General features: G+C 43.8%; 1 protein-coding gene across 10 annotated transcripts in view; it reads left to right on the top strand.

Moving 5' to 3' along the window:
- The window catches only part of Pde8b (phosphodiesterase 8B), a 176,960-nt gene that overhangs the window by 100,055 nt on the left and 51,886 nt on the right, over positions 1 to 25,019 (top strand). For 6 of the 10 annotated variants that reach the window (XM_035439123.1, XM_035439121.1, XM_035439122.1 and 3 more), the window contains 7 exons: positions 1,749 to 1,939; positions 4,835 to 4,894; positions 7,407 to 7,464; positions 12,623 to 12,711; positions 18,568 to 18,646; positions 22,282 to 22,422; positions 23,918 to 24,006. In XM_035439123.1, the coding sequence (XP_035295014.1) occupies positions 1,749 to 1,939; positions 4,835 to 4,894; positions 7,407 to 7,464; positions 12,623 to 12,711; positions 18,568 to 18,646; positions 22,282 to 22,422; positions 23,918 to 24,006 (707 nt within the window). The remainder of the gene's footprint in view (positions 1 to 1,748; positions 1,940 to 4,834; positions 4,895 to 7,406; positions 7,465 to 12,622; positions 12,712 to 18,567; positions 18,647 to 22,281; positions 22,423 to 23,917; positions 24,007 to 25,019) is intronic. The other 4 variants (XM_035439128.1, XM_035439127.1, XM_035439124.1 and 1 more) reach the window with 3 other exon arrangements.

Here is a 25,019-nt window from a genome sequence, read left to right as displayed (position 1 = left end):
TATTCAGAGTGTAAGATGATTGGCATAGATGATATATTTTGATATTATTGCTGTTCAGGGATTATTAGGAGAGATTTAGGTATGAAGTGGTATTGTGGTTTTGTCCTTATAGGAATGAATCTGTTTAACAGATGTGTGTGGATAAAATGTAAGGTGACTAGATTTGCCATAAACACACAAGATTTGGGATAAAGTAATAGTTCTCAACTTCTGGGTCCAAACCCCCACAGGGAATGTATATCAGATATTTACATTACAATTCATAACAGTAGCAAAATCACAGTTATAAAGTAGCAATGAAATAATTTTATGGTTTGGGGTCACCATAATATGAAGAATTGTATTAAAGGGTCACAGCAATAGGAAGGTTGAAAACCACTGGGTTAGAGGGAAGGATAGAGAAAAACCATATTGGCAAGCAGTCGGCTATTGCTGAAACTGATTGGTAGGTAGGTGAGATTCTTTATATTATTTTGTCTACTTCCTTATGGGTTTCTAATGTTCAAGTAATAAGGTATTTTTAAAACATGATGGTAGCTGTTGGGCACTTTGGCTTGTTTCTGTTCTGATTATAAATGAAACACTTTGGGTATTGTACCATGACTTGTGGTGTTGCCTTAAAAACCCTCCATGCTGAGGAACTACTGTTCTATTCCTGATTATTTAAATTAGAAATGGATGCTGGAGAATACTAAATGCCTTAGCAAGGTCTTCAATTATTACATTTTTGCCTTATTGCTGAAGGACTGTAATAAAGCCCCTATGCAATGGCGTATGCCTGTAACCACAGGTACTCAGCAGGCTCAAGGGCTGTGACTTCAAGGCCAACTGGGGCTTTGCAGCAAGATCTTTCCTCAAAAAATTAAAATTGAAATAGCCTTCTTGTAGCTCTTATGAAACTTACAAGTAGTCACTGTCTCATCCATCATGGTATTACTGGGCAGATCATAAGTGCCAGCCTTCTGCTGGGCACAGGAACATGGCAAGGAACAGGACTGGCTACCCAGCTCCCCTGAGGGTTCCCTCTCAGTGCTGAAGTTAGACCCTAACTAGGTTCAGGTGGCTTCCCTGGCTTGCCAACTGCCAGAGGCTCTGGTTTCCTAGGCTCAAGAATGCTGAGGGGAATCTGTGCACTGCCTTCTTTGCTATGGGCGGGGCTATGTTTTGCAATGAGGCACATAGAGGCAGAGAGCCCTCAGTTTAGTTCCATCAGCCTTGTGGTTCATGATCAGTCTTTTCCCGTGTTGGCAAGAGTTGGATGTTTAAATTAATCTCTCAGGTTGTTGTCAGTACTCTGAAGTTCCTGTGTCTTTACAGCTATTTTAGTTCTGAGCACAGAGAACCTCCAGGGACTTGGAAGCAAATACCATTTGCACTGAACCAGATGTGTACATTTGCAAATTATCCTGGAACCTGTGTAACGCATGTTACTCATCCTGTCAGTAATTTTGCTGTTTCCCTCATTTTAAAAGTAGGCCTTACTGTAAGAAAACTTACAACTGCAGCCAGCAACACCCACTCCTCACTAGAATGACTGAACATCTACCTGTGTCCAGTCCTCTGTCCTCCCAACTAGTTCCCAGCAGGGCCAAGAAGACAGAATAGATTGGAGACACCAGGGATTGTTGGATTTGAACAAGACGGCTTTCCTCTGGAGCCCAGTGGTTAGCCAGTGTACCCATGGCCTGTTTTCAGTGCAGTCCTGAGGGTGCAAATCTCTGTTCAAGATGCTCTTCTTTCTGTTTTAGGTTTTGCTAATCTTTGCAAAGGAGGACAGCCAGAGTGATGGCTTCTGGTGGGCCTGTGACAGGGCTGGCTACAGATGCAACATCGCTCGTACTCCAGAGTCGGCCCTTGAGTGTTTCCTGGACAAGCATCATGAAATTATTGTGATTGATCACAGGCAAACCCGGAACTTCGATGCAGAAGCGGTGTGCAGGTGCCTTCCTCGTCTAAGTTGCTTAGTAACATGGCCGCCCCCCATCTGCTCTAAATGAGCTTCCTCTACAGACAGCTTTGGGTCCAGCCCTGACCTGGAAGTCAGAGACTTGGATTGCTAAGATGAAGACTATGGTCCTTCCTATAGACACATCTTGTCTTCCTATCTCTGCACATTAGAATCACATTGAATCTAGAGGCTGGATTCATCCTAAAGCTTGAGGATTTCTGTTCTCCCCGCCCCCCGTATTGCTCATAAAAGAATCATTAAAATTCACAGTTTTTACTACATGTAGTTAGATTTAAAGTAGATATTTTAAACTTCATTATTCTGTCCCAAAATGAACATCAGAAATGTGTGAAACAGAGACTTTTCCATACGTGACACAGATGGGTAGACCCTGTAGCAGGCTTCCCAGACACGAGGAAGAAGGGGGCCACTTTAGTAGCAGAATCTTCCTGGGGTCCATGCCCCTACTTGTTTATACAAATGCTTGCACTTTGGGAAGCAAACACCTGTCTTTTCATAAATAAATGAATAGTATTAAGAGTTGGCTCAGGATGAACTGAACCAGTCAGCAGAAGTGGAACTCTGGGAAGTCAGCCTGGAGGAACCACTGATTAATTGAGAACAGGACAGAGTCCAATTACATATGGGGCTGGACTTTTATTGAGTAAATGAAAGGTAGAGAAATTGATTCTTAAAACTTTTGGTGCACTGACAAAAATACTAATGGATTAAGAGGGTTTGTTGTTGTTGTTGTTGTTGTTGTTGTTGTTGTTGTTGTTTTGTATCACAGGCATTGCCTTGCTATTTTTTTGGTGACTTGAATTTTCCCAAAGAATTTTTGTTAATTTAACCAATGTTTCAGTGTTTTAATGGTTTCAATCTTGCCCTTCTCCAAAGAAATATTATTTAGTCACACACAGAAACACATACAGACACACACACACACACACAATGCTATTTTTACTATTAAGAAATACATTTTCTTTCTAACAAGGTATGATGAAATACATCAGTTGTTACAGCATTTGGGAGACTGAGGAAGGAAGGAGGATTGCTGAGTTCAAGGCCAGCCTGGGCTACATAGCCAGACACTGTCTCAAAGAACAGAGAACAAACAAAACAAAGTATATCTTCTTTCTAAATGATTTTTAGGGTAGAGTTGGGTCCTGATTCTCACTTGCTGGTCTCATATATGGCTCTGTAATCCAACACTGCTGCTCATATGCACATGTACAGTTATTGAGGATAAGCACTCCCTAAGGCCTAGGTTAGCAATCTTAGGGTTCTTCCTTAGATATAGAGGCATGATGTTTGTGCCCCTGTTACAGCTGCTCAGAAAAGCAGTGGGGAATGTGAGGTCTGGAAGGAAGTTGTATGGTTCTGTGCTGGCTGACTGTTACTGGCCCTGTTGAGGGTGGCCAGATTCTTAAATGATTGACAACCATCAGTGTTCTGTACGGAAGTAAGTGCTCCAGTAGAAGTATATTCCTTCTGTAGGCCAAGGTCCCAGGATTTTTAGCTATACTGCATCTTCCTTCATTTAGCATACTGACCCCAGACCAACTTACCTCCAGATCTCCCTTAGTCCTCTAACCAGGAAGACATCGAAGTCCCTCTTAACACAAATTCCTCTGGGGAACAGGAAGTAACCCTAAAGACAGGTGCCAGCCACAAAGGAAGCCAAAAGACTGCTCCCGCCCAGCATGTTCAGTGTGTGAGTTAGCCTCTGTCTAAGTCCAGGCTCTTAGAAGGTGATCCAGTAGTGTGTCCATGGCACATCACTGGATGGGAGAGGCTACATGAAAGGGAGATGTGTACAGCATCTCCCTAGATCTCAGAGATTGCCGCTCAGACACTGTAAATTTTTTTCATATGGTGGAAATTGGTACTTCTCTAAGTACATTTAGGCTCCTAAATGTAAACTGAGTCTTCTGGCACTTGCTCTGTGGGAGGTTTGATGGGAGCAGTAAGTGATGAGTGCCAGCACTTGAGTGGACTGGTTTAGCCTCCCTGCCCTTGGTGATGAATGGTTCCTCTTAGAAAGATCTCAAAATAAGCAGAAGTCAGGCCACAGTTACTGGTTAAAACAGTCAATGCTGATTTCCATGGATTCAAGAATGTGGCCCTTTATTAAAAGTTTGGCCAATCCATATAGACCTGACCAGAGAAGTCTAGAATCTGAGCTTTATGAAGCTCACACATCTTGTAAGGTTCACAAACCTCAAAATCCTATAATCTGTATGTGCTTGCATTCTCTGAAATTGCTAAGGAATAAACTGTCATTGGGTGGTCCCAGTTCGGCAAATTTGATTGACAGTCACTATTTAATCTTTTGCAAGCCTGGCTGATGGCCGTGTATAGAAGCATAAATGACAGAATAACTGGGGGAGTAACGCTCTTTGAATGATCTTTAGCAGGGCTTAGGCTTCATTTGTCTGTCTGTCTGTCTGTCTGTCTGTCAGGAAGTACTTACGTTTTCTGTATGACCTATTGCTTTGAAAGGAAAGTTATCCAGCCTAGTTAACTGCCTAGGTACAAACTGGTCGTTAAAGGACTTCGGTACTGCCATACTTTTAAAAACGAGTCAGATCTCAATCAGAAAACATGAAATTCAAGTGGAGTTTGCCAATTTTGAAGTAGAAAACTGGTGAGTCTGAGCTGTTGGAAAATTGCTCATGAGTTTAAAACAATTACAAAATTAAATAAATTGAAGATATCATCCCAGTTCACAAGGTCATCTCTCTTTGCTGTCTCATGTGTGTTCTGAGACCTTTTTCTTTGAAAGATGATTTGATTTGATACCGCTATCAGCGCAGAGAAGTTTCCGTAATAGTTTAGTGTAACAGAGCCCAGACCACCTCTTTGACTTGAAGCTTCTTTTTACAGGTCAATCCGGGCCACTAACCCCTCTGAGCACACCGTGATCCTGGCTGTGGTTTCACAAGCGTAAGTACATCCCCTACCCCACACCAGCAGCACCCCCATCCCCAATAGCCTCCTTACCCCAGCAGCACCCTCACCAGCAACAGTACCTCCCACCCCCAGCAGCACCGCCACCTCCAGCTCCACCCTCCATCCCAGCAGCCCTCCCACACACAGCATTACTATTCCATCTGAGACACTTATATGATGCAATCCAGTTTTTGAACCAGCTCTGTGATGGGCATATCTTAGACCGTACAATGCCACTCCTAGAACTTGCTTTGAAGGCTTTTTTTCCCCAAGTTTCCAAAAATATTTAGGTTTTTTTTCCCCCTCTCTCTCTTACATAATTGCTGTTAGCACGTTTTCACACACTTCAGGGGAAAATAGGTTTCTCATCCCCATGACATGCCAAAAATGAGTAGAAAAGCTGAGAACTCTGGAGAGAACGTTGTTCTAGTTCATCTTTTTTCCTTTGAGGAAAATAGAGACGGGAAAGCACTTGAGTTTTCACTGAAGACTGTGGCATAAGAGTACAGAGGTGTCAAATCCATTGCAGGAAAATGATTGTAGGGCTTAGGTGAGGACTTCTGTGTGGCTAACAGCAGCCCATAGGCTTAGGTTGGTTTGGAACTACAAAGAAGATTGGTCTGGCTATCAGTATGGTGACACCCTGGAATGAGAAACTGTTCTGCTGGGTTTAGTGTCTGGAATGTTCTGCACTTAAAACACAAGGGCTGGCTGAAAGAAAGAAGTAGCTTGTATGTGCTACAATACTTAGAATCCTTGCTGGTGGCAAAATTTATCTTAGTCAATTAATGGCTCTCATTGGATTCAGAGAGACTAAGATGCTAATTAGGACCCGGGACCTGTTGGACTTGCCTCTGTTATGGGGTTTGGCATAGATTCTTTCATAGCTGGGCGTTGGTGGTGCACACCTTTAATCCCAGCACTCGGGAGGCAGAGGCAGGCGGATCTCTGTGAGTTCAAGGCCAGCCTGTTCTCCAGAGCTCCAAAGCTACACAGAGAAACCCTGTCTCGAAAAACAAAAACAAAAAAACAACAACAACAAAAAAACACAGATTCTTTCATAAAGGATCAGGCAGGCTAGCAGCTCTGACAAGAAAGTGTGAGGTTTTCCAGGGCAGGCTGGCCCAGGGGGAGTTGATACATGTGCCCTGTAGGTCACACTGGCACAAGAGGAAGTCATGGCTGCAGGGGCCTGCCCTGATCAGAGCCTTGTGTTGAAATGGTGCCCTTTGAGGTTCTTTACTTGATGGCTTCAATGGGCTGCTGTCCAAAGAAGGTGAAGCTATGTCCTCATGGGTACCAGATATCTATCATCCTGGTGGGAGATTGATTCCAGAAAGAATGAGTGGTGAACTGAAGGAGGTCAGCCTCCTTTTCCACTTATCTCCAGAGATCTGAATAGGATCATACAGCCTTGGACATGACACCAGGGAGACCACACTACACAGCATCTCCCAAGGCCACTTATTCCTTGGGTCCCCAAATGCCTACTGTCCTTTTCATATATCAAAATGTTTATAAGTCCTTGACCAGGAGTGGTTTTCTATGACTTGCTATGATATTTCTGGGTTTTTTTAATTATCAAATGCTTCTTATAAGAGAATGATTCTAAATGGGTGCCTCTGTCTTTAACACTTAGTTTAGAAAATGGAATATTATTGCTTTGGAATCTTTGTAATAAGTAATTCATGGAAGGCAGAAAGTTAGGGAGCAGGGGAAATGGTTTCTCTGTCAGGAATCAGTTCTGGGTAGAGCCATAGACAAACAGGGCTTACTATTCTGTTTTGTCATGACATTTCTACCCAATCCCTCTTCTATTTGTCTTCCCTAATTTTCAAGGTATGTATCCTCTGCAAATTTCTGGCTATCTTGGGGACCCTCTTTCAGTTTCTTGATGGTGGCTGTTATGAGGCATCCTCGTAACATGCTGGTCCCCATCCTACCCTTTTACTCACTGTTCAGCTCCAGACTCAGTATTGAAAACTGTCTCAGGAGATAGATGGCCATGGGCAGTTTTTGTTTTCCTCCCTTCTAGATTTCTGTTCAAATTTGCACTTCTTTCTCATTTGGTTGTATGGTCCTATAGACTGTAATATTAGTCAGGTGTCTGCATCACCTTGAGATCTGGGCCCAGGTAGGTCTTGGGGTAAGAGTTGTGCACCCAGTTGGATTAGGGACAGTAGCCTTGTGATAAGCAGCATACTTGATGTCTTATTTTGTGGGACTACTCTCACACATCTGCTCCAACCCCAAAGGGCAACCCAGAATTAGTGCTGGCAGCACTTTCAGCACACTGCTGTTGCTTCCTCTGCTGCCTGTGTTCTGCTTACATCTGGAAGACAGATGTGTGTTCTGTGTCCCTGAAGGCAGGTGCTCCTGGGCACATGCTGTTCAGGAAGCCTTTCTATAGCGAACTCCAATGGCCTCATTGCTCTCTCTCCATATTTCAGTGTGAGGAACCCTGGTTTGTATCTGCTGAGTGACCACATTTTCTGCTTTGCTGCAGATCCGATGACCATGAAGAGGCCTCAGTTCTTCCTCTTCTCCACGCAGGCTTCAACCGGGTATGTACAAGGGGACCGAATACCTCTCTCAAGTGCAGATACCACCTCCCTGACTCTCCCTTAGAGGAAAGTGCACAGCCATGAGAGCTATTACAGGAAACAGACCCCAGAACTGGGAATCAAGGAATGGAAGCAGCTGCACTTGGATGGAGTGGCAGTGAACAAGCAAGTGCTGCTCAGCCATTTGCTTCTTGCCATCTTAATTCCATCTATCATAGCAGCTGATGCTCAACAACAATGAAATACCTCTTATAGAAGATCCAAATCCAGCAGTCTCAAAGTGATCCATAGAGCTCCATCTTATCAGTCAGACTCAGCATGTATGTGTGGCCATAGAAAGAGGATGCTCCAAGTTGCCACTTAGGTTCTAGGCTCACCGGGGGCCTGCCCAGAGCTTTTAAACTGAGAGCAGCTTCATGCTGGTTTGTGGACCATTGTTTAACACCAGAAAAAGAAAAGAAAAGTCTCCAATTTGAAGGATAACTCTATGGAACACATTGATATCAACTTAAAGGTTAAAACTGATTGTTCTAGGCAAGGAGGTATAAATGTGAATCTTAGATGGTACTATAGAAAATTTATGGAGTCCTTCCTTCACATTTTATGATAAACATTTATTCCTACTGTTAAAAAAGTAACTGCTTTATTTTAGGTTGTCTTCTGTAAATTTTACAGGTAGTCTACACTTGCACAAATGATTCTATGAGTTCTTGGTGTTTTAAGTAATAATGGTGTTTTGCTACTCTTGGTTTCAAATTGAAATCCTTGGTTGTGGATCATGGAGAAGCAGTAACTTCCTTTGTATAGCAGCCTCCCTGTGCTTTGGCATGCTTCAGCCTAGAAACAGAACTCTGTAAGAGATGTGAGGCAGCATTGATTGGTAATAGAGATGAATGTGTCTAGGTTGCAACATTCCACACTATCTAACACTTTTTCCTGTGTGTCTGTCATCTCTTCTTGTGACAGTTGGCATTTGTCTCTGAAAGCTTGCCTTAAGGATTCGTAAGAGAATACCTCTGAGTTTGGGAATGGAGAATTGCCAGTCGGCAAAGAAGCCATGTGACTGCCATTTTTTAACTCACTCATTTTCTAAAAATAACTCTGAATTTATTCATGTTTTATTGATCTTCTATGTCACATGGACCACACCACTCCACCCAATTCCCACACTGACCTTTCCAAGTGTGAGTCAGGACTCTGAGAGAATGGGGACATTGGCTTTCCTGGTTACAATGGTTTTCCAATTGAAGGATGACCTTGATGTGCAACTGTTGGCTTTATCAATTAGGTGGCACATTGGTCTCTTGAGTGGCCCTGGAATTCTGCTTCAGTTCACTGATCTTCCCTCCACAGATTTGTGGCTGGTGCCATTTGGAAGATAGCTTCTTCACTGGAGGACAGAGATTTCGTGTCTGTTGACAGGAAAGCTTAGGGAATGATTGTCACTCTTTAGGTGACAAATATTCTTAAGAAAACAAAGGTCCACTGTCTTCTTTTTACCTGTCTTGTGCTACTTCACAATGTCTCCTGTGCCCAGGTCCCTATGTGTCATACACATTGAATGAACCCATGGTTAATGAGAGCTTACAAGACAGTGCCTACCAGAGATTACCTAGTGTCCTGTTTGGTCAAGTCCATTCACCAATGCATCAGGGTATCTCCACCCCTCAGGTTTTCTCCCAGGGAAGCACATGGTGCCCCTGATGGTTTTCTCTGTGTTCTGTGGCCTTGCTGCGGTGGAGGTGGATCTCCAGGCAGCTGCTCCATTTGTCTGGGGGAAGATCTTGTCTTTGGCAGCTCTCTATCCAAGTACCTTCCAGATATGCCAGCTAGTCTTGCCTTCTGTGAGGTTGTTTCTCTTTCCTGATTTGTTTTGATTACATGGTTTGCTGAAACTTGGCTTTATACGACTAGCTATTGGGCCAGCCCACTGGTCTCTGAGCCGTTGGTGAGGATCCAGGAAGAAATTGTACCATCAAACATACCCCAACAACTTCCTTGGAAGCCTTTGAAGCCCTGAGCAAGTGGCCAGCTGCAGTGGTTCTCAGGCCACACTGTGCTTTGTGGAACCCAGCATCTTGCCCAGTGCAGCTGCTCTTAAACTCACCTTCCTGTGCTTTTTTATTTAAAGCTGAAATGATACTTATTCATCCCAACAAGTAGTTATGGGGCTCTATGTGCAAGGCAATGTGTAAGGCATGCTGGGCTCACAGCTGTGAGCCACACTTCTCCCCGGAGAGACTTCCTTTGGAGTGGGAAGTCGAGGAGCTACAAGTATTATTTGTCAGGCCCAGTTCCAGGTGATTTGCTTAATTTTTCTCAACATATGAAGGATTTGATATTTTCTCTGTCTTTTCAGAGGAGGAAACAGACTCTAAAATCTGAATACTTAGAGATTCATCACAAAGGCAAGGCTGCAGCTGGGCATGTTCACTCCTCACTGTTTTGGGTCCACCCACTAACATAGTTTCTAGAGCCATGCCATGTAGTATTCTCCCAAGAGCTCCTGTGTTCCATGAAAAGCGGCCTCCTGGGTGAAATTGGTTTGGTGAATTTGTAGACTGGATACTCCTCCTTCCAGTAAGAACCCTCAGCACACATTGGCAACTGGGCACATCAGTCTACAAGATGGTCTGGGGGCTCCTAGAGTCAAGATCCATTCATCCCAGCATCATCTAAACTCACTTATGGAAATTCCAGCATATTTGACCATCATTTCACTCATCTAAAAACTCGACAGACATGAATGTCGATCAACTCTGCTTTATGAGTAAAAGAGCAAGTATTTCCTTTCTGTGTGTATTTGTGGCTTTCCTTTTTCTTAGTTTCTCTCTACTCCACTCAGAGAGTAAGTGGCCTATGGGAAGTTAGAGGGTTTCAAAGCTATTACTCAAGGAGAGACCATCCACTCCAGATGTGTGTGTGTGTGTGTGTGTGTGTGTGTGTGTGTGTGTGTGTGTGTGTGTGTGTACATGTATGTGAACACACACTAACATGCTGAGGCAGAAGGGAAGAGAGGATGGGTCTGGCATTCCCCCCTCCATCTACTTAGCTGCATGGGAAGCACTAATGTAACTGGAATCTTTTTTTTTTTTTCTCACTGGTGTGATAGCTCTGTATGCTTAGAAAGTTTTTGCAAAGTTTACGGTTTTTTTTTGTTTGTTTTTTGTTTTCCCAAGACAGGGTTTCTCTGTGTAGCTTTGGAGCCTATCCTGGCACTCGCTCTGGAGACCAGGCTGGCCTCGAACTCACAGAGATCCACCTGCCTCTGCCTCCGAGTACTGGGATTAAAGGCATGCGCCACCAACGCCTGGCAGTTTACATTTTCTTTATGAGGTAAAATGTAAGAAGACATTTTTTTTCAGTCTTAAGTAAATCTGTTTCCTTATCATTTTTCCTTGCTATTTTTCTGCTTTTCTCATTTCTCATAAAAGTGTTGACGTGTTCATATGAGGAAAATGTATGATTTCGTGTATATCTTACACCAAATAATGCACTCAATTTAAAAAATATAAAGATGGGGCTGGAAAGGTATCTCAGCGGTTAAGCACTGGCTGCCCTTCCAGGAGACCCAGGTTCAATTCTCAGCACCTACCTGGTGTCTCACAGCTAGCTGTTGGTAACTCCAGTTCCAGAAGACCCAACACCCTGCCCTGGTCTCTGTGGGCACTCCATGCATGTGGTACATATACATAAATGCAGGCAAAATACCCTTGTACAAAAAATCTAAAAAATATTAGTATAAAATTGAGTTTGAGATCGTTGAGAAGGTTCAAGAAGTGCATATGTCACAGCTCTTTGATGAGTGTGTTGCACACTGTATTTTGTTTGACTTTAGGCTTTGCTTATGCATTTACTCAACCCACCAAAGGTTTGTAAATATGTGAAAGCTCTTTTTTCTAATTGAGATGAAACTAAAACAGACCATTTTAAAGTGAACAGTGCAGTGACATTTAGAGCATTGGCGATGTGCAATTCCTAACCTTGGTCTCCTTCTAAAGCATTTCCCTTCACCCCAACTTCCCACTAATCAGTCAGTCCTGGTCCTGCTTCCCAAGCTCTGGCAAGCATCTGCAGTCTGTGTGTAGGGATTCATCTGTCGTGGTAATGTGCATAAATGGAATAATATAGCGTGTGACTTTTGGTGTCTGTCTTCTCTCACTTTATATTCTTGAGGGGTTTGCATGCTGTAGCATGCATCAGAATTTCATTCCTGTCTTACATCTGGATAAAATCCCACTGTATGTACATACCACAATCTGTGTATCCATCCATTTCTTTCTAGACTGTTATCCTACCCCATAGCCATGTAAAAAAGCTGGTGTGGACCTGATTCTACAGGGGTTTGCTTGATGTAGCCATTTTCAATTCTTTTGCTTACATATCTAAAGTTTAATTTTTGAATAACACATTATTTCCCCCAGTAACTAAACCTTTTCATATCCCCATCAGCAACACATAGGACTCTAATCCTGCACATTTTTACTAATACTTATTTTTCTTTTTTAATTATACCTATTCTAGTGGGTATAAAATGACATTATACTATCCTTTTGATCTGTATCTCTTTAGTCTGATGAGGATGGACATCCTTCATGTGCTTGCTGAGCAAATTTTATATGTTTTCTTGGAGAAATGTCTACTCAAATCCTTTGCCTGTTTTTTCATTTGATTTTCCTTCATCTGCTGTTGAGATCACTGACACTTCAAACGAGCTCTGTATTAGGTACCCAAAAGATTCAGAAAGAGGCAAAGAACACTCCCATAAAATGCATCGATGGCACATTGCAGCCTGAGCACGATGCTTATTGAGTTTCAGGCAATTGTTACAGGATAAAGCAGGAATGGTTCAGTAATTGACACAGTTTGGGAGGCACGCTGGGCTCTTGTGTGTTTACTTTGCTGTGACTCCTCATAATGACGTCTGCCCCATCTTTGTTATAAAGTGAGCCAAGTGCATCACCTGCTCTGTTGTTTCTCTGACATTTGAACAAGCACTTCACATTCCTTGACAACTTTCCCCTGTCATCCCTTCCTACCTACAAGATGTCTTGCATAATGAGCTACCTGGGGGCAGGAACAACTGTTAAGTTTCTCTGTTTGACTCTCTAAGAAATAATTGGAAATGTCTTATGCATTATCTTTGCTTTCTTTTCAGAGATTTATGGAGAATAGCAGCATAATTGCTTGCTATAATGAACTGATTCAAATAGAACATGGGGAAGTTCGCTCACAGTTCAAATTACGGTATGTAGCAAAATAAGACAATACTTGAGGTTAAGGATTCTTTAGAAAAATCTTAACTGTCAACAGGCTGAAGTTCACAGATTTATAGCTGCTGTCTGGGATTTTGAAGCTAGTTAGACTGCCAGCCAATGGCAATATGTTAACTGGAGTCCCTTGATATAATGAAAGAAATTGAAAAGCATGCCTTTCTTGCCAGTATCTCCCACTATTTGTGGCAGTGTTAAAATCATGGCCTAGGAAGTCCTGATCAAGTCATGTAATTAGACTGAGATTAAGAGCAGCTTTTAAGAATTACTTTCAAATTCTGACTTCCAACTTCACAAATTCCTATTGTGTTGTTATAGTCGGAGAAGCCAATAGGCACATTTATTACACTAACCATCATAATGGCTATGCGTCGATCTCATGAAGTGTGCCTCAATATGCATGGCTTATCATTGAGAAAGCAGCTTTAGGTGTCTTGGTAGATATGCAGTGGTCTTGGTAGGTATGCACTGGCTCTTCATTGTGTGTGTGGATCTTTGGGTGTCATCTACTTAAAGGGTCTCTTGGAACATCAGGGTCCTAGCACCTGTCTAGTTTAGTTAAAGCTCTGCTCTGGCTTTCTGTTAAACACCTGATTTCTTCAACCTGCCCTTTTTAACCAGAGAACATGAGTATACCATTGGCCCCATGGACAGACCAGTTTCTAGGAGCTTCCTGCCTCCTTCAGGGATGTCTTTACATGGCTTCTTTCTCTGGCCAGCTAAGAGGTACCTCTTCATACCTTGTGCCCAGTGCAAAAACCAAGAGAAGACCTTATACCATAGTTATACTTTTAATCTCCATTACTTATTTTGTATCTAAATTTGACAAAGTAGTTTTAAAGCTAATTTTCTCCACTCCCTTGGATGCAGAATGATTGGCATAGAGCCACAGAAGCAGGTTGCCCAGGTCTGGGTATTTTCTTTTGGTGATAGCAGTGGTGTAAGAAATGAAATGTTAGGTTAAGCAATCACTCTCTTAGATGAGAATGTGGTGTTTTCTGGTGTGTGTGTGTGTGTGTGTGTGTGTGTGTGTGTGTGTGTGTGTGTGTGTGTTTTAAGAATGTTGATGTGGCCACCAAGCTGAGTTTACTCTCTGGGTTCCCCCATGGTGGCAGAAGCAGATGACTCCAGCAAGTTGTCCTTTGACCTTCATGTGTGTCATGCCATGAGTGTGCATAGCATGCACGCACACACACACACACACACACACACACACACACACACACACACACACACACACAAACATACAAATAGTAAGTAATGATAAAGAAATATTTTTAAGAAGTCAAAGTATGCCTTAAGGAATAGCATAGTATCAAAGACATCTTGAATGTTTAAATAAGTTAAATCCCTTGGTTTCTTTTTATCTGTTTACTTCAGGTAACTTCATACAAATTTTCTAAAAACAACAACAAAAAAAACCTACCTTTTCTTTGCTTCAGTAATTTATTCTCTTACTAATGTACATTAAGTGTATGTATTTCCTGGGAAGCTCTGTTGATTTTAACTAAGAGTAAAACAACTTAGAACTTTGAGTTTTGATGGTTTTGCAATAAATAAAAAGAGAAAAGAGTGATTTCCTTGGGGTTTGATCCTTTAACTTTATGTCTTGCAATAAAAGCAAATGACCCACCATCTTATCGCTGTGACCAGGAACTCCTCATGCTATTTTGAATCAGTGCTTTTGTATTCTTAGGCAACAGAACATGTGATGGCCCTGTTAGATGGTGCCCCAATTTGGATTCCACAGAGATTTGGGCACTGGGGTTCCCTCAGGGAGGTTCCCTCACCTTGACCATGGTGAGCAGGACTCAAGCAGGCCTGGTGGTCTGAAAGGAATGCCCCAGTCAGTCCTTTCTTTAGGTCACTGTGTTATTGAGATCTGTGCAGACAAAGATGTGTGTGGGAGCGCTCATTATCTCATAACTGCAAGCCTCTCAGTTCCTAACCCTGTGAGCACTACAACTGCTCATCTGTTCTCTGATAGGAACTGGTTGGAAGAGATGGACCCATTGCTACGGTCATAAGGAAATGCTCAGGCTCTTCACGTAAACCAGCTTGAAAGGAGTCAATGGACTTAACCCAGAAAGCAGTAGCTCCAGGAAGCAGGGCTCACTCATGGATGTTCTTTCCTTCTCCTGTGACACTGTTGGTTCTCTGTCCTTCCCCCAGCCTTGCTTGAGTTCACTCCCTTTGGGGACCTGGGAGTGCATGCTCATTACTTGAGTCTCCCCGGGCCTACAAAATGTAGACCTAGCAGACAGAGGACAATGATCGAGACAATGGTCTTGTTCCAGCTCTTTAGGGCATTCAAGGACATAGAGAGAATTTACCTGTACCCCAAGGCAGACAAGCAACTATGTATGTCATTTGTTAAAGACTGGGAAATGAGCTCTTTATTATACAATGCCAGAATAATTATAGTCTAATTATGTAATACTTTCCCCTACAATTCCGCCCCCAGCTGCAGCTAAATATGTAGCATGACTGTCATTCTGCAAGGACACAGCCTGCACTGCATGGTGCTACCAGTGTTAAAGCTGGACACTTCAGTCCAGGACTCTGAGAATGGTGACTACCATCTATACTGTACAAAACAAATAAATCATTCAAGTCTGATCTAATCGAGCAAATGACAGGGCTTACCTGTAAACTTCCTCTGTGTAGAATATGTTTTAGGGACATCAGACCTAATCCCTTCTGTGTACATTTGTTGAGTTACTCCTCTGAACAGAGTTCATGAATAGCAGTGTCCAGGATGAGCCAAGCTAAATGCTGAACATGTAGCATTTCTAATGTGCTTGGGTTTCTTTATCATGAAAAGACCTTGTCACTAAAATAAAAACAGTGATTTTTCAACAGAGCAGAAGTTTATGCTCATACAGTTTCAGAGTTTCTTCCCATTATTAGTGTAGGAGTTACACAGAAATCATGTTTATTTTACATAAGACAGCAGTAGTCTTCAAGTTTAGAAAGATTCAGGGCCTGATTGGTGAATGCCTTGTGGAGCACCACATCTCTCATAAACACATCTGTAGAGCCTTTATCTTTTATATGGCTTCTAGGCAGTAGCTGATGTGTTGCAGCAGTGGGCACAGAGCTGTGAAGACTTAAAATAATCATCCCTTCTCATCCACCTCCCGTGACTGCCACCAAGTAGCAATCCCATAATTCCCCTTTGCCTGTTCTTCTGTCTGCCTGGCTAACTTTGAGCCTCTGATTGGATGTGAACTTGTGTTCAGAATCTTCTAAAAAGCCATTGCCTTGCTGAGCCCTACTCTTGTTGAAGGTAATGTGTGCATGTATGTGCATGAGTGTGTGTGTGTGTGTGTGTGTGTGTGTGTGTGTGTGTGTGTGTGCTTTTTGGGTAGAATCCAGATGAAGTACCTTTCTGAGATATGTATGCAGAACAGCACATGATATTCCAGCCACAACTGACCAGAAAACATTGAGAGCCAGCAGTGTTCTCCATATGATCTCAGCTGCCTAGCACCCTGACTGAACAGGTTGTACAACCAGGCACTCCGTATTTGCCATTGTGCACTTAGCACCCACTGTGCCACTGTGCTGTTTATGGACATTCTACCTATACCCCAGGATAGCTGTCTTTTCCATCTGAGCCTTTGAATAAACGATTACATTATCCATTATTTTTTCCCTTCTGTTTCTTTTTTTCCCTCCCAATTCTATAACCTCTAACCTTAAGGATAAAATGTAAGAACACCTGAGAATGAAGTTCATGGTTCCCAAGAACAGAAACTAATAAGGCTACAGGTTTTCTGCCTGAAAAGTATGAATAATTAATACCAGCAATTAGGTCCCCTGGTTCTAGGAACATGACTCAAATTGATTGCCCCATTTTGCTGTGGGTTTATTTAAATAGAGCCATCAACCCAAAGAGGTTGAGAAGCCCCCAAACATCACAGGTGGTCATGCGTGGCATGGTAGGGATAGAAGGTGTATACTGTGTCATTCCTGTTCCTGCCAGTGTCCCTTCATGTCGATGGGCAGTGTAGGGGTTTACTGTGTCCTCTTGAGCATTACATCTACTGAAGTGTTTAGGTTTTATGGATAACCAGAGCATGATGTACAAAGGCCGTAGGACTTATTAAGAACTGCCTTGAGAACAGACAACATGAAGCACCGGTTCGCACATTTAGTTGAGATGTACAGATACCTTACAGAAAACCCTATGCCAGAGAGGAGCATGACAAGATGTGTTCATTAGAATTTAATTACCCAGCTCTCAAAGCTGACAAATTAGCCTACGTGGAGTCTGTGTCTCCACGCATCACTTCTGAAAGGTCATTAGTATCTGGAACGACTTTCCCATGGAGCTGAGCTCAGTCTAGACCAGGTGTCTGGAAAGTGCTTTTGATAAGCCTGGCTCTGGCTTGCCTCTCAAGAGGCAATGCAGTGATGACAGTGATAACAATCTTAGTATCTTTTTTTTAATGTTTTACTTACTTTATAGAACATGTTTACAAACACAGTGGTGGTGGCTAGACAGTATACAGTACAAATTAGTTGGGTGCACAACTGGAATGAAAAAATAGCTTGCAAGGCTCAAGAATGTCAGAGGCATCAAGCTAGTCCCATTCTCTGCCCTGCTGACCAGAGCATGGATGCTTGTCTTACCTACCTGTATGCAGATAGCCCCGTCTCTTCATCCATAGAAACAAGCATCATCCTTCAGTGTGCTGGGGTCCTTCCCACTGCAGGCTGGTTACCTTGTTGTTACTGAGTCCCATTCAGATAGATTCAGGGAAAAGATAGGTTGCAATTAGTTTTTCTTTTCTCTGGATGCTTTTGCAAGCCTCGGAGAACAAAGCACTATGGCTCTGTGGCTTTACAAGTAGTAACACCTACCTCACACTGTATTCTTCCATGAGTGGTTCTGAGCACTTTGAGAAATGCTGGCGTAAGTCATCTGTTGCTCTGATCATTACAAAACCCTATGAAATACATGTTCTTACAGTTATTCTCTAGATGGGGAAAACAAGGGCAAGCAAAGACCAGAAGGTGCCCAGGATCCTATAGCGGGAAAATACAGTCCAATTTTACCCAGTGCTCTGTCATTTCCTAACAAATAGGTCAAAGTGGCAGCAAATTGCATTCCCTCACGCTAGGAAAATAACAGTAAAGAATTTGCCCTACAAGAAGAAATATCCACCCCATAAATCAATCTTTTCCTTTCTTTTTATTTTTTTCTTTACACTATGTAAGAAAGTCTTCCCTGGCTTTAAACAGTTCATCTAAATAGCAGGGTTCTAGCCATGTGGTTGCTGTATCAGCTAGTATAGAACTTGATGTATTTGGAGTTATTTTCTATGGAGGAGTTCATGAAAATAAAAACTGCAATTAGAGCCTGATTTCAAATATCTCAGATACACATGGTAGATCAGCAAGGAAAGAGCCATGTAAAAAGCTATACAGGTGTAAAGAACTGGACAAGGGAGGATCGGATCCACCTGCCACTCCTGTCTTTCTTCATACCAGTGGGTGTGGCTGTAGGCAAAGTGGCATTGCAAACCTAAGAAAAGGAAAACAAATGTTATTCTGTGTGTTGCAAAAGGCCAGAATATCCCAAGGTCAGTTAGGGCTGGGCTAGGTTCTAATCATTGGGAACTTGCCCTTCTCTGTGACTATGACTGGCCATACTACAGCATTGAACATTGTATTGAAATGTCAAGACTTGGGGGATACTAACTGTCAGGTCATAACAGTAATAGAATGCATAGTACCAATGACTCTGTCTGTCAATGTTGCTAAATTAACAAAGTTCAAACAATGTTTTATAGAACTAACTCTAATCTTATGCATCTTTCAGGGCCTGTAATTCAGTGTTTACAGCGTTAGACCACTGTCATGAAGCCATAGAAATAACAAGTGATGATCATGTGATTCAGGTATGGGAAGAAGCTCTTTGCATCATTAACACTAAAAAAGAGCATTTCATGTTCTATCTATCTCTTTATTTAAAAAACATCACCATAATTTTCACATATTTGCACCATTTTTTGAAGAAAGGAAAAAAATCAATGTATGAGATGACCACTGATAAACTTAAGAATTGGCTATCCAAAAGAGAACAAAGTTATTTTATGATTTATTATTTTTAAAGTGTGTGTGTGTGTGTGTGTGTGTGTGTGTGTGTGTGTGTGTATGTGAGTGTGCACACAAACATACGTATGTGGGTGCCTATAGAGTCCAGGAGAGGGTTTCTGATACCCAGGAGCTGGAGTTATGAGCAGTTGTGTGCCAACCAATGCAGGTGCTGGGAACTGAACCCAGTGCTCTTTACAATTACTCCTCTATCCCGAATAGGATAAACTTATTTATTCAGATCAGAAGTTGCTATTTCCTAGGTAGAAGTGAGAGAGAATTTTCAGCCATCTGTAAGGACAGTATTCACATAGGATTGTTGAGCGAATGCTTCTAAGTGGCTATGGGAGCAGAATACTTTAAAGATACGTGTTCACCTGCCATTGGTACTCTATTATAAAGCTCTTTAATACTAATCCCATCTTTCTCAAGAAATGCACACACAGAGAACCTTTTACCTGCTTTGAAGAGTACTCTGAAATGTACCCGGTCCACTGATTAGTACTGGCCTGGGTACAGCTGGTGTGCAGTGTCACTGAGGAGCACTTGCTTTCATCAGTGACCAGAACACCGTGGCCCCTATGGCATCAGCCTCCACTTGAACCCTCTGATGTCCCCAGTGTGCACACAGGCATACCTTGCTCCTGTTCCAGGTCAGAGGTATCATGGGCCCACCACATCTTGTTCCTATCACAAGCAGTCTCATTGGGTAGTCTCAGCTCAGTTATGTACCTTTGACAGGTAGATGGGGAAACTGAGGCCTAGCAAAGTAGAGGGTGAGCAGTGAGCACTGAAATCAAGTTATCTTGCCACATTCTTACTCCTGAGCCTTCCTGCCTGGCTTCATTTGGGGCTAGATTTAGAATATTTTCTTGACTGTCCCTTGAAATAAAACTGAAAGCTTCTATACATTACTGGCTATGTTTACACTTCCTGCCTACCACTCCATATCCTGAACCACACTGAAAGCTGGGCACAAACGCCATGCTCGCATGCAGACATGGTTCTTCTGTCCTGCTCATGAGGACAGTGGCTTTGCATCTGCCCACGTCACAGTGGGAAGCTGGGTTGTGATTCAGAACTGATGAGAAGTAGCCCTGCCCTCCCATACCTTCTCCACCCTGGACAGGAATGGAGCCCTTTACCCCATGGCCACAATCTGTGGTTTAGCAAACCTGAATCCCTGGAAGAAGTAATGTGGTGATGTGTCACATGACATAAATCATCCCCTTGCTCCAGTCTCTTCCATGAACAGAAAGAAATGGGTGTGAGGATAGTTGGTGCCCACACCGGGGAAGTTGCTATGCTGAAAGGGACATTTGGCTCCTGAAATAAGCTGACATGTGAGAGGAAGGAAGGGGAAGCAGAGCAAGGGGTGGGACATGGAGGGGACACTCAGCTGACCCTCACCTGGATTTCAGGGTGACAGATACATCAAGGCCATCCCATGTGTTTTTGATTCACATCAGCGCCCCATCTTAGGGCACTTGAACAGATAGCCGTGTGTCTGTGGACATAGGTGATACACTTAGAATTTAAAACAGCATCTTACATGTCAATCTGTCTATCCCTGCCAACTCTATGTCTTCTTCCACATGAACCATCTATCTGCATTTGCTCTGAAAACATTTGCATATGCTTCCCATGTGCTGGCAGAGCTATAAGCGTTTTATACTCATTGATCTCTCAAGCAATTCTGGGAACCGGGCAGTGTTATTGCAGATGAACAAACAAGCAAGCACAGAGGGGCAGAGAAATGGAGTCATCTTCTCATGGTTCCAGAGAGTTTGAATATGGGTGCATTGGCTCAGTCATGTCTGTTATGCCTCTGGGTTCTGAGGTTCCAGGATCTCCAACATAAAAAAGAGCCATAACCATCACTCAGATTTACAGGATGGGAAAGTGGAGCCCACACTTATGACAACCTAGGAGACAATCAACAGAGCAGGAAAAGAATAAACTCTCTAATGTACCCATTTACTCAGGGGGTGTTTGCTGCACAGTGTGTCTCCAAACACGGCTCTACCCTTTACACCTGAGGACTGCAGTGTCCTCTGAGAGAGAAAGACAAATGTCAAGCTCTATGGGACTCATTGGATTTTACTACATAGAAGTCCATGGGAGCCCTTAGGAATGGTACCAACTCAGACAGAGCAAAGGTCAAAGAAGGCTTCCTGGAGGAAGAGGCCCATTGAAGTTGGTGGGAGAGAAATGAGGAAGGGCTTTCTCAGCAGACAGAGAATGTGGGGGAAAGCCTAGAGAGGGAGACGTGCTGTCATCTCAACCATAGTGGGAGTGATCCCTGCCATGCCCAAGGATGGCAGTGCCTGCCCCATGGAAGTGCTAGGCTGGGAGGGATCCGGACGTTGTGAAGATGGTATCAGGACCCCCTCCTCTTCATCCTCCCATAGTGCCTGACAGCCAGAGATTCCTCCACATTCTCATCTCTTCAGCTCTTAGGGCTGACATGTTCATAGAAGCTTTGCTCCCAAGGGAATATCCCCCCACCGCAGTGTCCCTGTGTTACCCACTTCCTAATGGCTTACCCTAGCCAAGGGGAGGGTGGGAATGGCTAGTGAGAATGTTTCTGAGGCAGCAGATGGATGGAAATTTTCCCAAAGAAACTGTTGACCCAGGTGCAGTGTGCTCACATCTGCTGCCACTTGCTCTCTCAGCTACGGCTACTCATGTGATGACTGTATCTTTAAAAAGAAATTGGTGGAGGACTGGAGCCTGGGGCCAGATAAGGCAGTTGCTCCAAATTCCAGAAGCTCCCCGCCTGCAGAACTTTGCTCACGACCCTCTGAATCTGCTAACCTCTGAGTATACTGTGGGCATCGTCTCTCCTTGCCCACCCTAAACCCAGCACTGGAAGAGCATGCATTGACCCTGTAGGCTAACTGCCTTTGTTATTCACTTTAGGTCAGGGTTCTCCCAACTGTAGCATTGATTACTAGATGGGGAAAGTGGAAAGACACATAACATCAGGTAGCTGCATTGCATGGCGTGACTAACAGAAGCTGCAACTTGATGACTAGTATGTGTTGGCCTATTTGTTGTTTAGTGGTGCTGGGGGAACCTTACATGTGCCAGGCAAGCACTGTGCCACCAAGCTGCAAACCCAGCCCTCTTCCTATTTCTGTTTTCCTATGAGGGTTTCCTTATTTCCTAGGGTGGTAGACAGTGAATAAGGTTCATCAGAGGCCGGGGCGACTAGACAAGGGTTTCCTGCTGAGGTCTCTGCATTTCTCACAGAGGACCAGGATGTCACATGAATACATCAATTGCCGTATGTGTGAAGGTACTGCTCATAGCAGATGAAGGAGGGGCCTGCAGCACCACATTAGAGAGTGTTGTCCTAGGGACATTTGGCTCTGTATATTTGTATCCCACAGCCTCCCTGTAGGGCACACTGATCTGTAACCCCTCCTACTCACAGTATGTCAACCCCGCCTTTGAGAGGATGATGGGCTACCACAAAGGGGAGCTTCTGGGGAAAGAACTCGCTGACCTACCTAAGAGTGACAAGAACCGGGCAGACCTCCTGGACACCATCAATACGTGCATCAAGAAGGGAAAGGTGGGTGGAACCGAGAACCCACTCATACTCCTCCCTTAGTGCCCCCGCCCCCCCCATGTTTTAGTCTTTTGTCTTTTATAGACTGCCTTTAGTAATGTCAAAGTTCAGTGAAAGAGCTTCCATTTGCAGTTTGCCAAAGGACTTGCTGGGCTACTTCTCGATGACAACATGGTGACACAGGAGCTGATTGTTTTGTGGATGGGCCACTTTCCCCCTTGCATGAATATACCGCCACCTACCCCTAGCATTGCGTCCCTAAGCAGGGTTCTACCCCAGATAGCTGCTCCTCACTTTTTAGTTTCTTGGTGTTTGGGAGGAGGGCCTAGAGAGACCTACAATCCACACTGACTGATAGGCTCTGCTGAGTCAGTCAACTATCTTCCGTCTTGCTTCTGGTCTCCTCACTCACTGCGGTGCAATATCCATGGGTAACTCTTCCTCCCCAGCCCACTCTGCCCCTAACTTCTATACTTTTCTGCTGCTTCTGGGGGAGATGAAGGCACAGTGGAGGTGAGGGAGATGTTTCCTGGGCAGTAGCTCTCCTCCCTCAGAGCTGGAGTGACCGCTTGCTTCTGAGGCATCCTAATGCTCTTCACATGGCTTTGCTTTCTTCTTCTCTCTATTGTGCAGTAGTTAAGCATCATCTTCCTTGGAGGGGGTAGAATAAATTTGGATTATAAAAGTGTCCAAATTACTTTTAAAATCAGATCTATTAGACTTGAAGATGAAACAGGATACTGTAATTACTCCATTATTTTTGTTTTGTTTTGGGTTGGGTTTTTTGCCAAAATAACCCAGCCACATGTGGTAACTTCAAAGGGCACACCCTTTAGCCATGTCATATACAAGAGAGAGCAAGACATGGCTGCAGGGAACCTCAGGTTCAGTTATCTACTCCCTTCCAGAAACTGGAGAAAGCTCCCTACCCTGAGGCTTCCTGCTTCCAGTCCAGTTCCCAGGGTCCTGTGGCAGCAGGAACTTTATCCTCCCCTTGACACCATCTTATGGAAACTGCAAGAGACCATAGAGACCCTTAGGTGGGATCCCCCTAGAGTCTCAGAAAGCTGAGACACTTTGGGAAGGGTTAAAGAACTACACAGTTATGAAGAGATCCTCTGTTTCCCTGTGTGGGCAAAGTAGTTGGACTCTCTGAGCCTCAGTTTACCCATCTGTCAGTTGAGAGTAATAATATCAGGCCCACTGGTAGTTGTGCAGACTTTGAGACTGGCTACTGGACTCTGATGCAGTGGTACCCTGAGGGAACTCCATCTGCCCTGGAACTATAGCAGGCAACTTGGTAGTAGACATGCTGGCCTGGGGCTCTTACATTTAGACATGGTGATCTTCATAGCACTGTAGTGGGTACAACCATACAGCAGTTTTGTGACATGTATTGGAAGTCTGTGGGAAGTTCTGACTCAACCTGCTAACATACAGTGTGGAAGCATCTGTGGTCTCGACTGAAGGATCTTAAGAGCTCTCTTTGTCCATGTAGGAGTGGCAGGGGGTTTACTATGCCAGACGGAAATCCGGGGACAGCATCCAACAGCACGTGAAGATCACCCCAGTGATTGGCCAAGGAGGGTGAGAGCAAACTCTTCCACTCTTTCTGCTGCAGTTAAGGGCTCAGGCCCTCACTGGCATTGTAAGCCATAGGACAACACACATGATAGCATTTGCCCTGTCTTATGTGGCCAGCAGCAATCTCTAGACATGGTTTCCCTCTGCTCCCACCCCTGCCTCCTCTCCTCTCCATGCTCTTTCATGCAGCATCAGCCCTATTCCCCAGCTAGCCACCTGCTCATGAATGGCCCATTGCTCCCAACAACTCTCAGGGTCTCTGGCTGTCCTTCCCCTTGGCAAGTGAACTCCAGCTAGCACTACTGGCTTCTTCCCTCAGCCCACAGGGTGCTAACCTCTCTTTGAAGCTCCAGTTTGTTCCATATTGACTCTGAGCTTATGCAAGGGCTCAGAGTGTCCTAAAGGTACTAACCTACAACACAAGGTATCTGAACAAGAGCCAATGACACCTGGCCAGAGAAACATGGGGGTAGGGCATGAGAAATAAAACATATGATTCCTTTTCCTTCTGCCAGTTATATTTTGAGGAAAGGCTCCAAGTGCCAGATGGGAGTCCTAACTATATCTCACTGATGAGCCTGGCAACCAGCATGAAGGTCAATATTACATGATGGTTTGACCTCATAAAGGACACTTGATGTGTGACATATTGGTGAAGAAAATAAGATAGTGGTTACTGGGGGCCAAATAACCCCTCTCACATACAGTTTCTAGGACCACCTGAGTTCATTTTAGCTCATCATGTGATTAGAAGACCATCCCATAAGATCACCCACCTATTTGAAGGCTGTTTCCCTACAATTTTCCCTGCTGGATTAATTTGAAAATTGTTCTCTAGTCACTTGAGAGACTACTGCCTAGTGTTTCTTTTGAGGCTACTCTCTGACTGGCTTCTGGGGTTTTCAGGTCCTGGCAGGCTCCTAAACAAGGTTTGTCCACCACAGTAAGAGGCTGCCTGCCCTCCCAACAGGCCCTGGCTCAGCTTAGCGATCCCAACAGTGGCCAATACAGGAAAG

The sequence above is a fragment of the Cricetulus griseus genome, chromosome 2 (assembly GCF_003668045.3).
Source record: "Cricetulus griseus strain 17A/GY chromosome 2, alternate assembly CriGri-PICRH-1.0, whole genome shotgun sequence".
Lineage (NCBI taxonomy): Eukaryota > Metazoa > Chordata > Mammalia > Rodentia > Cricetidae > Cricetulus > Cricetulus griseus.
The sequence above is the reverse complement of the archived record's forward strand: the minus strand, read 5'-3'. Positions and strand labels throughout refer to the sequence as shown.